Source organism: Cervus canadensis, chromosome 11 (genome assembly GCF_019320065.1).
Source record: "Cervus canadensis isolate Bull #8, Minnesota chromosome 11, ASM1932006v1, whole genome shotgun sequence".
Lineage (NCBI taxonomy): Eukaryota > Metazoa > Chordata > Mammalia > Artiodactyla > Cervidae > Cervus > Cervus canadensis.
Genome location: NC_057396.1, coordinates 31,104,534 through 31,121,017, shown reverse-complemented (window position 1 = coordinate 31,121,017; position 16,484 = coordinate 31,104,534). Strand labels below are relative to the sequence as shown.

General features: G+C 51.2%; 1 protein-coding gene across 10 annotated transcripts in view; it reads right to left on the bottom strand.

Moving 5' to 3' along the window:
* The window catches only part of GRAMD1B (GRAM domain containing 1B), a 260,267-nt gene that overhangs the window by 21,092 nt on the left and 222,691 nt on the right, over nucleotides 1-16,484 (bottom strand). For 9 of the 10 annotated variants that reach the window (XM_043481178.1, XM_043481182.1, XM_043481171.1 and 6 more), the window contains 7 exons: nucleotides 11,153-11,237; nucleotides 10,494-10,597; nucleotides 8,722-8,817; nucleotides 7,086-7,166; nucleotides 3,549-3,664; nucleotides 1,665-1,821; nucleotides 250-439 (listed from right to left, as the gene is read on the bottom strand). In XM_043481178.1, the coding sequence (XP_043337113.1) occupies nucleotides 250-439; nucleotides 1,665-1,821; nucleotides 3,549-3,664; nucleotides 7,086-7,166; nucleotides 8,722-8,817; nucleotides 10,494-10,597; nucleotides 11,153-11,237 (829 nt within the window). Of the gene's footprint in view, nucleotides 1-249; nucleotides 440-1,664; nucleotides 1,822-3,548; nucleotides 3,665-7,085; nucleotides 7,167-8,721; nucleotides 8,818-10,493; nucleotides 10,598-11,152; nucleotides 11,238-14,330; nucleotides 15,970-16,484 lie in introns of those variants that run through there. The other variant, XM_043481177.1, reaches the window with a different exon arrangement.

Genomic DNA, 16,484 nt, shown 5'->3' with positions numbered 1-16,484 from the left:
CCAGGATAAAGCACTACCTGCTGAGCAAAGACAGACAAACACGAAACGACAAGGATCCTACAGTGAGTTCCCCCCAAAAAGGGATATTTGCTAATAACAAGAGGATCTTTTTTAAAAAAGAGCTGTTACCCACCCACCCTTCCGCCGGAAAGTCAGACTGACTCCCGTCTCCAATATGGCAACATCTGTTAAGCCTTCAAAATGTCTGGAGAGAGGGAGGGCCACTCCGCCCCCACTGTGGACGCCCACCTTCGTCGTGGGTGTCAGAAGAGTCACTGAGCTCGGTGGGGATGTCCTCGTTGTCGTTGAAGTCCAGCGAAGGGGAGTTCACGGGCGCAATGATCTCAATCTTCTCCCCGATGATGTTGTCGATGGTGAGCTCCTTCTCCAGGGACCCATCGCCCTCCAGCACCTCCTCCTCCAGGGGCAGGCCGTCAAACTGGGGTGGAGACAGAGAAGTCAGCCTGGTTTCCTCGCCAGGGGGACGTCAAAGAGCTGGCCAAGGGGGCCTGCACGTTCAGAATGCTGGGGAACCGGGGTGTGGGGGACAGGGTTCTCCCCAGTTCTGCTGTGGAAGACAGAACCCAGCAGGAGGCCCTGTCCTTCTTCTGACCCCAAGCCCCACATGTGGGCACAGCCAGATCCTTTAGTCCAGCTCCTCTTCCGGGCCCAGGCCTCTACCATCCTATCACCACGTGAGCCTGTTCCACTACTGCCCTGTTTCCTGAGAGGTTCAAAAGGCTTCTTAAGCACTATTTGATTCATTCTCCCTTTAGCCCTGGGAGGGAACAGGTACACCTCTTTACATGTTAAAGTTAACCTCAGGGACTTTCCTGGTGTGCCAGTGTTAAGAATCTGCCTTCTACTGCAGAGAATGTGGGTTCAATCCCTGGTCAGGATACTAAGCTACCACATGCCTCCTTGGAGCACCTAAGCCCACACGCTGAAACGAGAGAGCTCCCACGCCACAACTACAGAGCCTGTAGGCTACAACAAAGACCAGTGCAAAAAAAAAAAAAAACTTAGACACAATAACTTAAAAAAACAAGTTAACTTCAAAGACAGAAAATGGAAACTAGGCATCGAATGGATGTTTTCATTCTAAGGCCAAGTGGTCTGACTCCTAAACCACTAGAACACAAGGCTCCCTTTTCTGGGAACCCTTTCTTCTACCTGCCAACTCACACCCGGACACTTCCTTCATCCATCTTCTACTCGCTCCATTACCAAGTCCCAGAGGACAGACTCCTTCCACATTGCTATGTCTTTTGCAAAGTCAGCAAAGCAGGAAGGTGAACTTGAGTGTCCATACCAGGGGCTCCATCAAGATTTACGGAATGAATGAGCAGAGAGCAGTATTGCAGTCCTGTACTCATGACTTTGACTTTAGATCAAGGCAGTGAAAAGAAGACCGGGAATAGTTCTCCACCAGCGGGCTGATCATGGCAGGCCACCAAGGGCAAAGCTATACAATGGACTTGAAATGATTCTCATCTGCTCAGAGGCCAAACAAAATCTGGTACCGCCGCACTGAGAACCCAGCTCTGGATTCTACACTCATTTATGTGGAACCCCTCTGCATAAGCTAACCATGGTATAACCAGCCTCCCCTCTGCCTGCTCCCCGGGCTGGGGTGGCAGCAAGGCGGGGCTCCCTGCCCGTACCGAGACGGGGGCCTCACTGCTCCCCGTGGACGTCAGGGTGCTGTTGGTGATGGATTTCTTGGGCAGCTGTGGACTGGCATCCGGCTTGGTCTCTATGCTGCTTTTGGACGAGCTGTCGTTCACTTCATTCTCCTCTACGGGGATCTCTTCACAGTAGCTGTAAAGAGAGACAACATGCACCTATGTTAACCTTGGTGGCCAAGACGGCCAGCTCATGACAAACTCACACTCCTAAAACTATACGGGCTTGTCTGTTTCTCTGCTGTGTCCATGACCTTCCTCTAGCCACTACTTGCCTCTGAACTGCCCTTCTAAAACCTCCTTCTCACCTTAGCCCTCCTTCCCATGGTAAAATCTCCATCCGCAAATTCACCTTTTCCAGGCATTCTCTTAAATACGACCATTATTTGTCTTAAAATTCCTTTTTTGCCCATTGGCATCCCATCCCACCCCAACCTGACCATCTTAATCAAACATCTGTGCTCTGAGCATACATGTGACTTCCCATAGTGACTAGGACAGGACTCTGAACGAGTGCCCTTTGCTGGTGCTGCCCAGATTCTGGATCATAAGTAGCAAACTTCTCTGCATCACACACTGAGGAAAAACCCTCCTTGAGATAAAGGCGGGCACCCTTCTGCGGACACCACAGGTATGCCATTGTAGCTTCTCCCAAGGGAGAGGCCATCATCACGGTTCTCATCGGCATCCAACCTCTACACGTTACCGCATCTGGATGCGTTGCAACTCTGCGTAAATCATGACATGCATTTTAGAGACAATCAAGGAGATACAGAGTGAAGTGATGATACTCTTCAGTGTGTGAAGCGGTGCCTGAGCGCAGGCCTAGGCACTGCACATCTGATGCTCTTTCCTTGCGGTCTATTCCTCTATGCCTCTGACACGACCACCACACCTCTCCCTCAGGCCTGCCTGCACCGCTCTAACCCATCAACAGCATGTGGTACAGCAATAGCCCCCTCTCTTCACAACATCCTTCCCTTGGCTTCCAGGACACCAAACTCTGCGAGCATCCTCCCACCTCACTGGATGTTCTTTTGTGACTTCTTTTGCTGCCTCTTTCCCAGGCCCAGTCCCTGAGCTGCTTCTTATGTTAATTCAGTCACCTGGTGATATCAGCCACTAATTAACCTCCGAGGTTATGGCCCGAGCCCAGACCTCCCCACACTCACACACATAAATACCCACGTGACACCTCCACATGGCTAACAGTCATCCCAAACTCAACTTGCCTAACATCAAGCTTCCAATTTTCCCTCACAGCTGCTCTGCTTCTAGTATTGTCCATCTCAGATCAGAACAACTCTATCCTTCCAGATGGTGGATCCTTAAAGCCACTTGTGGGTCCTTTCTGACTCATCAGCAAATCCTCCAAAATATGTCTGGCTCTATCTTCCAAATATACTCAGAAGCTAACCACTTACTGCTGTTTCTACAGCTACCCTCCTGGTCCAAACCACCATCACCTCTCATCTACAGGATCTAAATTATTCAGCAGCCTCTTAGCCAGTCTGCCCTGGTTCCCCTTCAGTCTATCTTCAACCCAGGAGCCACAGTGATGTTAAAATGTTAAGTCAGGTCTCATCAATTATCTATTTGAAGCCTTCCCTGGCTTCTCATCCTCCTCTGAGGAAATCATGCTGGCCCAGCGGCCCTCAGACTCCAGCCTGACCTCCCGCTTCCCACCTGGCCTTGGCTGGCTGGCCCAGCCACCCACTTCCTCCGTCTGGGAGGGGCTTCCCACAGCCCCCTCCCGGGTGCCCCCCTCGCCTCCCTCAGGGCCTGACTTAGATGCCCTTCTCTGGCCATCCTCGCCCCTCTGGAAAGGCTCCCCGCAGGCAGCCGGCCCCCTGCCTCGCTCACCCCATCGTGTTGAAGTCGTCATCGGGGGGCACGTAGTCCTCGTCGTCGCTGGTCAGGCCCAGCTCGTTCCCGTAGCACTGGTGGACGAAGTGCCAGAGCTCCTTGGGGCACAGCGGCTGAGGGGACAGCGGCGAGGCTCGGGCCCGCTCTCCTCAGGGGCCCTGAGGTCAGCTGGACCCCCTCGGGGGACGAGAGGCCAAACTCCACCCTCCCTGGCTGGATAAGTGGAGAGCGGCAGCTCCACGACAATCCCACCCCTGCCGCGCCCTCTGCTCCAGGTCTCAGTTTTCCCCCTAAGAACACAGCTTTTAGCAAAGCCAGGAAATTTGACCTGTTCCCTCAACTCAGGTCTGCATAGCAGGACCGATGGGCCCTTGGACTGCCTGCCTCCTGCTCCTGCAGGTGAAGCCCGGCATTAAGCAGCATAAACCAAGGTACTCTGGGGCCAAAATGATCACAGAGCTTTTGAGCTGGACTCATAATGAGTCACCTTTGAGTCAGTCTCCCCGACTCAGCAGGAATCTCCTGATAGTAACAGTGGCCTCACAGGCCCCAATGGATCAGATCCAGGAATGAGGTGTGACACCTCCAAGGTGGCCCATTCCTCAGCTGGGCAGTTCCTGTGCTTAGAAAGAAGCTGACATTCTCACAGCTTCAGGGGCCTCAAAGGTCACTGTATCCAACTCTCACTTCACTGCCTGTGATTTATCCTTAATCACAATCAGTTCGCCTACAGGTCTATGTATTAGTTCCATATATAGTTTTTCTCATTTCACTGGATGTCTACATACTCTTCTCAAAAGCACTGTCCTAAGAAAGGTTAAATCTCACTGAGGTTCAGAGTTTCAGGCAAGAGGCAACAGAATGTCAAAGAATGAAGGTCAAAGGTGGAGACCATGGATGAGTCCTGGGTTGGGGGGAGGGAGAGACATTGGGAAGGATACATATGTGAAAAAGAGAAATGTTAAGAAAAACAGAAGCAGTAAAAAATGTTCCCACCAATAGACCTGATAAGGAATTTGAGCTTTCTTTTGATGCCACCCTTCTAAGGTATGGGCTTCCCTCATAGCTCAGTAGGTGAAGAATCCACCTGCAATGCAGGAGACCCAGGTTCAGTTCCTGGGTTGGGAAGATCCCCTGGAGAAGGAAATGGTAACCAACTCCAGTATTCTTGCCTGGAGAATCCCATGGACAAAGAAGCCTGGAAGGTTACAGTCCGTGGGGTCACAAGAGTCGGACACGACTTAGTAACTAAACCACCACCAGTTTTAAGGTACAGTTTAAGAAGCAGGCAGCGGGCAGGATGCCATGAGCCAGGGCTTCAGGTTTCCAGTGGAGAAATGCTCAGAATAGCAGAGTCGGAGTTCTCTCTGAGCCAGCAAGATCCAGGGTGTGTGTGTGTGTGTGTATGTTTGTGTGTGTGTGCAAGGTCCAGGGTGTGTGTGTGTGTGTGTGTGTGTGTGTGTGTATGTCGGGGGGCAGCTCTCTGTGGTGTGTGTGTGTGTCGGGGGTCAGCTCTCAGTGTTCGCTCTCCCGATCCCAGAGGAAGGCATTTGCTTCTCCTGTATCTGGACCTCCTCCCTCCAGCTGTCATGGACACCATCCGCCATGCCTGGGACACATCTGCCTCGCTGCGGGACCATGCCCTCCCCTTCCTCACAGATCGCCTTCTCCACGCAGCCTTCCCCACGCAGCCTTCCCTGCCTGAGTCCACCAGGCTCCACTCGTCTGACCACAGCCGGGACAGGCACAGTTGGCAGACTCTGCACATCAGGCGGAATTCTTGATTATTTTGTGAGAGTTTTTGCAAACCATATGGATGACCCTGTCTTAGAAATGACAGTGGTTGTGAGCTGAAAACTCAAACCTGCCAGTGGAGACCCAAACGCATTATTATTTTGCCACTATCTGTGGCTGATAAAGGTTGATGATCAACCCCAGTTATCAGGATTTACACGAGGGCTACAGACTTTCAGGTTAGAAGAAGCTCTAAATAACACATCTGTTCAATTTCCTTTAGATGATGGTAAGTTTGGGCTAGAGTCAAGGTAGATACACACATTATACCTAACTATATACATGTCATATATATAATTGGAATTATTATATAATCATATAACTTCCCCCCTAAGTCTCTTTCTCTGGGAGGGAGGCTGTTTCTTAACCCCCCACTTTGGCATCTGCATGGGAATTCTCTATCACCTTCAGCCATGTCTCCTTCATCTGCATCTCCCACAAAGTCCCCTTCACTCAGGTGGTCAACTGGTGGCTGTATTAACTCTACTTTCCTACTTTCTGTATTTTTTAAAAAAGGCTTATTTTATTGAAGTATAGTTGACTCATAATATTGTGTTAATTTCCGCTGTTCAGCAAAGTGATTCACATATACATATATATCAATATATTCTTTTTCATATTCTTTTCCGGTTTGGTTTATCAGAGGATATTCAATAGAGTTCCCTGTGCTATAGAGTAGGACCTTGTTGTTGATCCATTCTATATATATGATACTTTGCATTTGCTAATCATAAACTCCCAATCCTATTTTCTGTGTTTTCATGTTCTGACATCTAAGGCCTTGCTGACTGCGGAGGGCCTGCCCCTTGCAGGATTAGCTAATTTCTACAGATAAAAATCACCCCACGAGGAAAAACACCTTTTCTAGGTAAAGCCTCCAAGCCAAAGCCCACACCCCCAAGGACCTCCCTTTTCTAGCTCTTACATTCCAGGCCAGTTCTCTCTTGCACTAATTATCCCTGGACGGTCTCTCTGGAGAGAAGTCTCTCTATCCTGAAGCCTGATGAAACATTCAAACTAGCCCGTCCTAAACCTGCTTAGGCTTCCCAGGTGGCTCGGCTGTAAAGAATCCACCTGCCAATGCAGGAGATGCACATTCGATCCCTGGATCAAGACGATCCCCTGGAAAGGGAAGTGGCAAACCACTCCAAGATTCTTGCCTGGGAAACTCCATGGACAGAGGGGCCTGGTGGGCTACAGTCCATGGGGTTGCAAAAGAGTCAGATACAACTGGGCGACTAAGCAACAGCAACACTCATTCGTTCCTGTGAAATGAAGGCTCTTACTCTGCTGTCCCCTCGCTCTCTCTGCCTCCTGACTAACCTGGAGCTTCCTGTAAGGTATGCTGGGCCTCCGCTCGAGAGATCTGTGAGTATAAAAACCTCTTCCTCATGACAGTTATTCCTGTGTCTGTGTGTTTTACCACGCCTGACTGAAACAAACCCCAGTACATTTTAAAACAGCAGAACTGAGTGTCCTAAGTCAACAGGGCCTCGCTCCAGGCAGCCAGGAGGTTGTTCACTTAAAAGGACATGCTACTCTCAGCACCTGAGTCACCAGCAGTGGAGAACGCGTTATTGCATACCTGGAGGAATTCCGGAACCAGGGGGAAGCAGGGGCTTCCTAGGAGTAGGGCAACGCTGCAGCAAGAGCAGTCACCTCAGTGGCCCCCACCAAGCGGCAGGGACATTCTAGTGCGTGTGCATCCTGAGGCCGAGGAAGGAGCCGGGCAGGACTTACCTTTTCCAGGAGGGCATTCTGCCAGAGCCGGAACATCATCATGTACGTCCTATCCCGGGCCCCGAACGAAGTGAAAAAGTGCTGGATTGAAAGAGAAAATGGCAAGAAATGTCTGTGAAGACTTACAAAATAATGGATGGAGACATGGGACTCCTTCCTTTAAAAAAGCTACTGAGGGATCTTCCTGGTGGTCCAGTGGTTAAGACTTCATGCTTCCAACACAGGGGATGTGGGTTTGATTCCTGGTCAGGGAACTAAGATCCCACATGCTGCGTGACATGGCCAAAAATTAAAAAAAAAAAAAAAAAAAAAGAAAATGTTTAAAAGCTACTTATTCCATCCTCTACTGTACCCATGAGGACAGCACAGGGCTCTGCAGTGAAAGGGGTCAGCTTGCTGAGCTACCCACTGTCTTCAAGTCCTTTGCCATGGCCCAGGCACCCGAGACCTCTGAGTCACCCACTGTCTCTGAGTCCTTCAATGTTCATCCAACCCTGCTCAGTGCTTCTCTTTCTGGTTTGAAGTTTTCACCTCCATAAAAAGCTTCCTTTGCCTCTGTACATAGACTGGTAAGCGGTGAGCTGGGAACCAGCCCAATGGAAGGAGAAGGTAAACCCACTAGTCACTCTTTGATTCATTAATTCAGCAAACACTTGAATATCAGTGTGTGCCCTCTTCTACATGAACATACACTAATGCATGTGCAAACACTTTTCTACATATTTTGAGCTCAATAACAAAACAGAAAGAAACTGCTGCTCTCAAGAAGCCTGCACATTTGTGGGGGTCTTTTATAATATGCGGGAAGAATGAGACAGAAAACCAGATTTTACTGAAGACATTCTAGGTGCTTCACAAATACTACTTCATTTAAACCACACTAAAACCTTGGAAAATAAACACAACTGCTAATATTCAATAAAGAGAAATAGGGTGGTGATGGTAGGTGATCCCTGTAATCACAAAGCTGCTTCATGCTAGAAGCAGAACTTGAAGCAAAGACTATCGGACCTTGAGGTCTCAGGGGGCTTGATCCTGAGGTGCCTGAGCCAAAGGGCATTGTAGACCTGTGTTCAGTCCATCTTTAGCCCTGAAAGTATCAGTCTTCAGGGCCTGGGTAAAGGTCAAAGATCACAGTGCTTTCTCCACTCTAGCTTTTATCTACCACATCTTCCCCATGGCAACAATATAGACAATCTGTTTCCTATCAGACTCCTCACTTCTTTTGATGAGCTGTCCTGATACATAATGACACAACTTAACGTTGTTTAGACTTTTACAATTTAGTGTTTTCAAATGTGGGAGGTCATTCCAAGATTCTGACAAATAGGCATCACTGGCTCCATTTCACACATAAGAAAACTGAGACTCAGGTTACATAATGTACCTACAGCCACAGGGCTCTATTTCAGGTGTTCTGGCTCTAAGTTCAATGTCCTGGCACTCCACTCTCATGACCCTGCTAGACTCTAAGCACCTGCCCACCAGAGAGGTGGTTTCCACAACCCACATCACTTTACCACTTCTCACCCTAATCCTACCGGCCTCTTCATTAATGCAACTGAAGGGTAGGAAGCCAGAAGTATGGGGACTAGGGTTTGGGGGAGTATTAAGTCCAAGGTCAGACCCTACTTACCTTTTCTGAGTCAGTGCAAACTTGGATGGCGTTGGGGATGAGGCGAGCTGTCTTTTCTTTAGTCATGGAGCAGATGTCTTTCAAACGCACAGTCAGCTGGCATCCACACAGAGACAGAGAAGGGAAACAAGCAAGAGGCAGCATTAATAGAGTCAGGTGAAGCGTGTTCTCCAGGCACCAGTTCACACAGAGGAAGTAGACCACAGGCTATGTGCTTCTCAACTGCTACAGAACTTCCTCAGAGATCACTTGGTTGAGTCCCTTATTTCAGAGGCTGTAGAGCAAGCCTCATTGGAAGCTCAAGGGTTTCTTGATTCTTGGTCCAGGGAGCTTGCTTTCTCATTTGTATACAGCCTGATAAACATGCACAGATCACATCACCATCTGCCACTTACAGAAACACAGAACCCTGGCGTTGGATGGGACCTTACAGTCACCTGTCTAGTCATCATTTCTCACTTTATTTTGTAAGACTAGGAAACAGGCAAATGAAGAATAAAGGACTAGCTTAAAATTGCACGGCTAACTGGTTGCAGAACCCAGAGAGTACAAGCCAGTTCTGCCGAGTTGCAAGGTCAAGGTTCCTCTGACTCTACTATTCTGCTTCTGTGGTGGTGAAGAGGAATTCATGGGGCCTGGACTCCATCTGAGGCCCGTCCGTGCCGATCGTGCTCGGCCACCTCTCCGGTGGACTCTGAACTCCCTGCTTAGTGCCTGTGGGAACGACAATGGAAGGATGAGACCCCTCCAGACAGGGGAACCTCAAAGATCGTATCCAGGTTACTCATCACCTAAGAGAAAACAGACACTAATCACCCCTGCCTCTGGACAGTATCTATCGGCACGTAACCACAGGCTGATAGGTTATTAACTGGTTGGAATGTAACCATGAGCTTATTGATTATTAACTGTTTGAACACATAACACGTGAATGATGGGGTTATTGTAGTTGTATTTACCCTTCCTTTGTTTATGTAAGTTTCAAGGAATTTGGGGTGGTGGGTTTGGACACGTATGCATGGGGTATAAAAGATTTTCACAAATGCTGGTCGGGGTCCTTGGCTAAGAGGAGACTCTGCCTTGGGCCCGCCAGTGTAATAAACTGCACTCCACTATCTGCATTGTCCTTCTGAGTGAGTTTGTTTCCCGGAGAGCGTGGCTATGACAGTGGTGGTGGTGGTTTAGTCACTCAGTCATGCCCAACTCTTGTGACCCCATGGACTGTATAGCCTGCCAGGCTCCTCCATCCGTGGGACTTCCCAGGCAAGAATACTGGAGTGGGTTGTCATTTCCTTCTCTTGGGGATCTTTCCTATCCAGGGATCAAATCCACGTTTCTTGTATTTCAGGTGTATTTTTTTTTTTTAACCACTGAGCCACCAGGGAAGCACAAATATTTACCTGCACTTGCCCAAATTCAAATGGTCTTCACACTCTCTACCATACCCAAGAAGGAGGGGAGAGGGGAAGGCATGGTAGAGAAACCTATCCTTCAAGACTCCAGCACGTGCTTTTGTGAATTATGCAAAGGCTTGGGTAGAGCACGAAGTCAATCAAAGAACAAAAGTGGAGGCCGCTTCCTCAGCCACAGCCCAGGGGACAGCCTCGGGGAGCAAGTCTCAAGTTTGTTTGTTTGTTTGTTTTCTTTATTTAGTTTTTGGCCATGCAGCTAGTGGGAGCTTAGTTCCCTGACCAGGGATCGAACCCATGCACCCCAGCAATGGAGGCTCGGAGTCCTAACCACTGGACCACCAGGGAAGCCCCAATGTTTACCAGAGTTTCCCAGCGGAAGATGTTGCTGTAGAAGCAGATCCAGTTTTCGGAGAGGTAGAGTCGGCCCTGAAGAAGAATGTCTCTTTGGAGTGCACACGAGTAGTCTGCAGCAGAATGGGGGATGGAGCTCAGGGACTGGGAGCCTTCTCAGTAAACCGCTACAATTAAACAAGGCACTGCCCTCGCCCCCCACCCCCGTGCCCTGACCCCCCTCCCCCGCACCCCACCCCCCCAGCCCCAGGGAGCCCAGCTGCCCACCACAGACGAGGTGTGAGAGATACCAGCCTAGTGGCCCAGGGGGTCCCTAGCAGCTCCAGTTGGGAACTTGAAGGGTGTGAAACACCCTACTGCCTGGAGGCAGAGGCATGGATGAGACCGCAGAGGAAGCAAGAACATTAGAGGCAGAAAGGCCAATACAATTCAGCTAATGCCACTTCCCCTCCGGTCCCCCGCTGGGCCATCTGCAGACACAAGAGTGGCAGCTCTGGAGGCCATCACACACATGGGGCTCAGCCCTAAGCCCCCATCACTGGGTCAGCACTCTGGATGTTTCCTCTCCCGGTTCCCAGACAGACGCTCTCACTTGGGAGCCCTCTAGTCAGAGAAGCAGCCTTCCTTCCTTCCTTCCTGCCCCCACACACCCAGGTCACCCCGCTCACCAACAATGAGGCGCTCCGTGTCTGGAAGTTGCTTAAAGAGCTTTCTGAAGTCTTCATTTCTCTGCTTGTACGTGGGGCTTAACACCTGAGTGACAATGGCCAAGGTTAGTGGGATGCTGCTAGGTTCATGGGCTGGGGAGGAAGGTGCAGGAGGAGAGCCTGCTTGCATATTTCAAGGCAAAGCTGAGGTTCCAGTTAAGGCAGAGACCCCAGGAGGCCAGGCTAGGCAAAGGGGGCTCAGTGTGGAAAAACATGGTGGAGAGAATTTGAAGCTGCCAAGGGCTTTGTACCCAGTGTTACCCAGTGTCCATCAGTGAGAAAATGTCAACCCTACTAAGCAGGGCTCACATAACCACATCCCAAGTGGAGAAAGGAAGAGGGGGACTGCTCCGGGCTATTGCTGTCCTGCCTTCTGCCAGCAGGAAGCACCAGCTGACAGTGAAGCAGGGGCCCAAGGGGACCCCCGATCCCCACAGCAGGACCCAGGATACATGATGGTGCCCAGCGCAGCTCTCAGAAGCTGTCATCATGAGTAATATAAGCACTTGGCTGTGTCTGAAATTTACGACAGAAGAAAAAAAAAAATCACAGAACGTAAGACCAGTACAATGTTATGTCAATTATATTGCAATAAAACTGGTGTGGGGAGGGGCAGAATTGGCCTGGGTTTTTAAAAACCCATACAACTAGTACAGATAAAAGCACACAAATAGAGAATTAAAAGCCTAACTGGCAACTTGAGGTACTCAAACTTCATTTGCTCGCCATCGTTTACAAGACTATCTAATCCAACTCTTTTACGTTACCATCAAGGAAACCAAGCGCAGACAGCGGTTCCTGCCCAAGGTCCCCTGGCTGCTCAGGAGCCAATCTCTGGATCCCTGGTTCCGAGCTCACCTCCCGCCACCACCTGAGCTGCCAGACATCCCTGCATCCACCAACCTTTTTGGTGCCTCAATGCAAACTCCTAATGATATACTGCCTGGGCGAATCCTTCTAGGAAATCCCATAAACCAGTTGATCAGACAGGAATTCTGCTCTTTCCAAGCTTACAATCGTGTGCCCGTAGATGAAAGGAACCCAAGGATGATACACGAAGACAAGCGCACAACCCGGGAAGGGTCAGGTATCATGATACAGACCATCTGAACTCCACTCAGGTGACCTGTTGACCTGCTATGTCAGGAGCACGTACAGGTAGGCAGACCGTCCCAGTATCACTGACGGACGCATCTTGGCCATGTACGCTTTCTCACCCACTTCCCTGGGAATCCACTAGCTGTGGCAACAATGGAGTGAGCTTCACAGCTAGTTTTTTGGCTTTTTTGCAGAACTAACAGCCTGTAGCCAGGCCACCCTGGCAGCAGGTTCTGACTACCTCCAGCTGACCACCTGTGCCAGAGAGAAGAGGAGGATTTTAGGAAGCTGGAGGAGAGAACAGCACGACTTCAGTTTGGGAAGGTTTTCCACGTGAGAGAAGACAGTGCTTTCAACCACTTTGCCCATAGTTCATTTGAAATTTAAACTTCTGTTTTGGCTCATTATTAAAATGAGTTGTATTTCCAGGGGGATCCTCTGTTACTTTCCCCAAAGTAATGACATGCTGTAGAATCCCAAACTTCCAAGAATCAGGATCACTCACTGGGAGGGAAAGTCTGGAAGCCAGCCTGCCCCGTGACTTCGACAGCTAGAAAAGACCTCAGAAGACAACACTCCTCTGACCTACATGTTAGTTTCAAAACTATACAGAGATATCCAACCTCAGTGTGAGGCTCCCTGGCCTCACAGAACAAGAGTCCACACGTTGAAAACCCTTGCCTGACCACCTGTCTACAAGTTCCTGACCGACCTCATGGAGCTCACACAGAGTGAGGAATGACCATGCATCAAGCTCTGTCCTGAGTCCTTTCACATCTTCTCGTCTGACTACAGGGTCGTTTTTATTATCCCATTTTAGACTCGAGGAAACTGAGGCACAGAGTTTAAGCAACTTGGCCCGAGGCACATGGTTACAAACGAGAGTTAACCATGTTATTAGCATAGTGTGGTCCACAGCTCCTGGTCTGAGCCATCACTCGGCACGGGCTTGGGGTCCTTGAGCCAAGAAGCGAGCCACCGGGAAGCCCCAGCAGAGAACAACCTCTTGGTGATGAGATAGTAACTTATGTGGAGGTCCCCACTAGCCTTCCATGCCTGCAAGTGGATCTTTTTTTGGGGGGTATAGTTTCAATTTTGCAAGTTCCAGAAATTTTACGTACAACAATGTGAACCTACTTAACACTACTGCAATATACATTTAGAAATACCTAAGATGGTAAACTTTGTGTTACATGTATTTTACCACAATTTATTTGTGTGTGTGTGTATTTTTTTTGCCACACCGTGAAGCCTGCAGGATCTCAGTCCTGACCAGGGATCGAACCTGGAGCCCTGGCAGTGAAAGCACTGTCTCTAACCACTGGACTGCCAGGGAACTCTCACAATTCAAAAAAACAAAAACTAAAGTCAGTCTTTATATTTACAAAGTTCCGATACAGCCTGAGGATGAGCCTACCAGGTGGCCCCAAATCCCCCTCAGTTGAAACTGAACATCAGACATGCAGTTACCCCAGCCTGGAAGTCCTCCCGTTTCTAACGCTCTCTCCACGATGCTCTGTCACCCCTGCTTCTTTCACATCCAGTGAGGACTCAGATATCAACAGAGATGCAGGTGCAGGGAGCCGGGCCCTAATCTCCAAACCAGAGGCAAATTGAGGGAGACACCCTCTCCCCTCCTCTCCTCAAACACAGCCCTGGCTGTCAGGAGGGGAGGGCCCATCCAGCCCTGATCTTGGAGGTCAGCCAGTTCTGCGAGGGCTTCCTGGGGTGTAGGAACCCCTTAACCCAGGCCTGCAAATCAGTGGCCTGATCCGAGCAGGCTGCCAGCGTGGAAGGCAGGCCAGCTAGCCTCCCAGGGTCTAAAGTACAGAGATATTAGTCGGCTGCCACCAGCTACCTTACTGACGTGGGAGACGATGACCCACTCTCCCTGGCGTCCTTGTGCCCTTAAAGCCATCTCCTCCCACAGAAGGAGAAGCAAGGCTCATGCATTTTCATTTTAAACAGCCAAAGAATTTTGGTCCAAGGATTGTCAAACCCGGGGCCCCCAGAGCACAGAGAAGCGAGGACGTGCACTCACGGCGGGGATCTCCTCAGACCCGGGCCGGCAGCAGGATTCTGCACCGGCAGGTCCCTCCGTCAGCTCCTCCAGGTGCTGCTGCAAAGGCTGGCTGTCCTGCTCCAGCAGGAGGCTCCAGAGGACCCCCGATTCCATCAGAGATTCCATCGCTCCCACAGGCTACCTCCCCACGGAACGCTGATCCTCGAGCTCAGGTCCCTCACCGTGCCCCCAGGATGCTGTCAGTCTCGCCCGGGCTGGACGTGGACGGGCGGCTTTGGGCTCCTCGGCAGAGGGTCTGTGTGACCCTCAATACCTCCTTGGCTCCCCTTGAGCCTGGTTCCCAGCGCCAAGCTTCACAGCGGGGCGGGTGTGGTCAGCATGGTTCTCGGGACAGGCTGGCCGGCCAGCCTCCCGGGGCCGGGCTCTGTTTCACCCCACTTGGCTCCCAGTGCGGCAGGTCTCTGGGCTGAGGGTGACCCAGAAGGGACGTGATGAAGCCCCTTCTCCAGGTCGTGTGGACAGCTGCTCCGAGCGGCCAGGACGCAGACGACGGGGCAGGTGCACGGGGCCGCCGGAGGCCCGCCCTGCCGCGGCTCACTCACAGCCCGGTGGCTCGTGGCAGGTCTCAAGCTCCCAGGAGGACGGATGCCCAACGCCCCAGCGCCGTCTGGCCGGTCCCACAAGGCAGCCTGTTCGACATGCAATCGCTCCCCTGGGCGGGCGCTGGTGGCTATGACTCACGGTCCTCACCCAGGCAGCGTGGCCACCGCTGGCCAAGGCACCGGGGCCTGCTCCCACCCCTACCCGTACACACCCCCCTTTCCTCCCAGGCCGAGCTCCTCTCGGCTGACCAGCAAACAACTTCTTTGTTAAGAGTCATCCGTGGCAGGAGGGAGGGGGGCGGCTGGGCGGGTGAGCGGGCAGGGCCAGAGCCCTACACATGCCTCAAGTTACAGGACCTGGGTGACGGTACCGGCCAACGTCCTGCAGTAACCCCCGGCCGAGCCTGGCCTCCCCAGCAGATGTTTCCTGCAATGGAAAGTAGCTGGCCAAGGCTCCGAGTGGGGGAAGGGCCAGGAGGAGGTGCCAGGGGCACTGCTGTTATGCTGAAATCTAAAATTGAAGACGCAAAACAGCCAGGGACTTCTTGGAGACACACTCGGCCCTCACTGATCCATCCATCCATCGACCTCCCCAGAGTGGCAGCAGGAGGCTGGAAGTTGAACTCATCCCATTTCAGAGGTGCAGGTGGGGAGAAGTTGAGGTCAGCAGTTTCCAGGTCCGTCTGAGACATCTCCTTCCTTCCCGGGGACGCTGTCCTGCCTCCAGTTCTAGCAGGATGGGGATCAAGGCCAGGATGAGGATTCCCAGACAGCCGCTCAGACCTTGGCGGCCGAGGAGCCATGCTCTGAGCAGAGAGACTGGGCCAGGTCAAAAGGAGCAGGGAAGCTGAGATCTTTGGTGAGGACGGGAGCCAGGCTGATGGGAACAAGGAGGCCTCCAGAAAGAGAAGCTGGGGGCAGAGGTCAGACAGCACTGGGGCCGGGAAGGTTGGATTCCCAGGAAACGTTAGAACTTTGAGACAAACTGGGCACCTTCCTCGACCTTCCCAGCTACGTCCACCTTGCCAGGAGGGTCTCCAGGCTGCACACGATGGAGAACGTTGCCTTTCTCCTATTTGGAGCAGTAACACTCAGACCTGACTGTACTTAAAAATGATCTAAGAAATGTATGCAAGATACAGATTCTTGCCTCTAGATCCTCAAATTCTGATTCAGAGGAACTTGGCGTCTCCCAGTTATATGGTGCTGGAGGAAGCAGAGGAAGATTCTGAGTCCTTTCCAGGACTTGTGTTCCTATCTGTCTCTGTCCACACCCCGGATGCAGCCACCACCTCCACCCATCATATCACAGAGACTACCACTGTCTCCAGGAACATGCTACGCCTCAAACGATCTCCTCCAGCACTCAGTAGGGTGAATTTCAAGTATCAGCTGCTCAATACCTATTTACCAAATGAACGCGTTCCTTACACACCTCTGACACTGTCCCTGTTGACATGGCATCTCGTGTGCACACATCCTTACACGTCCTGACTCCTATAGGCATGGCACCCCAGCGCCTAGTCTATGCCAACACTCTTCAAGCCACATATCCTAGCTTCTCTCCACG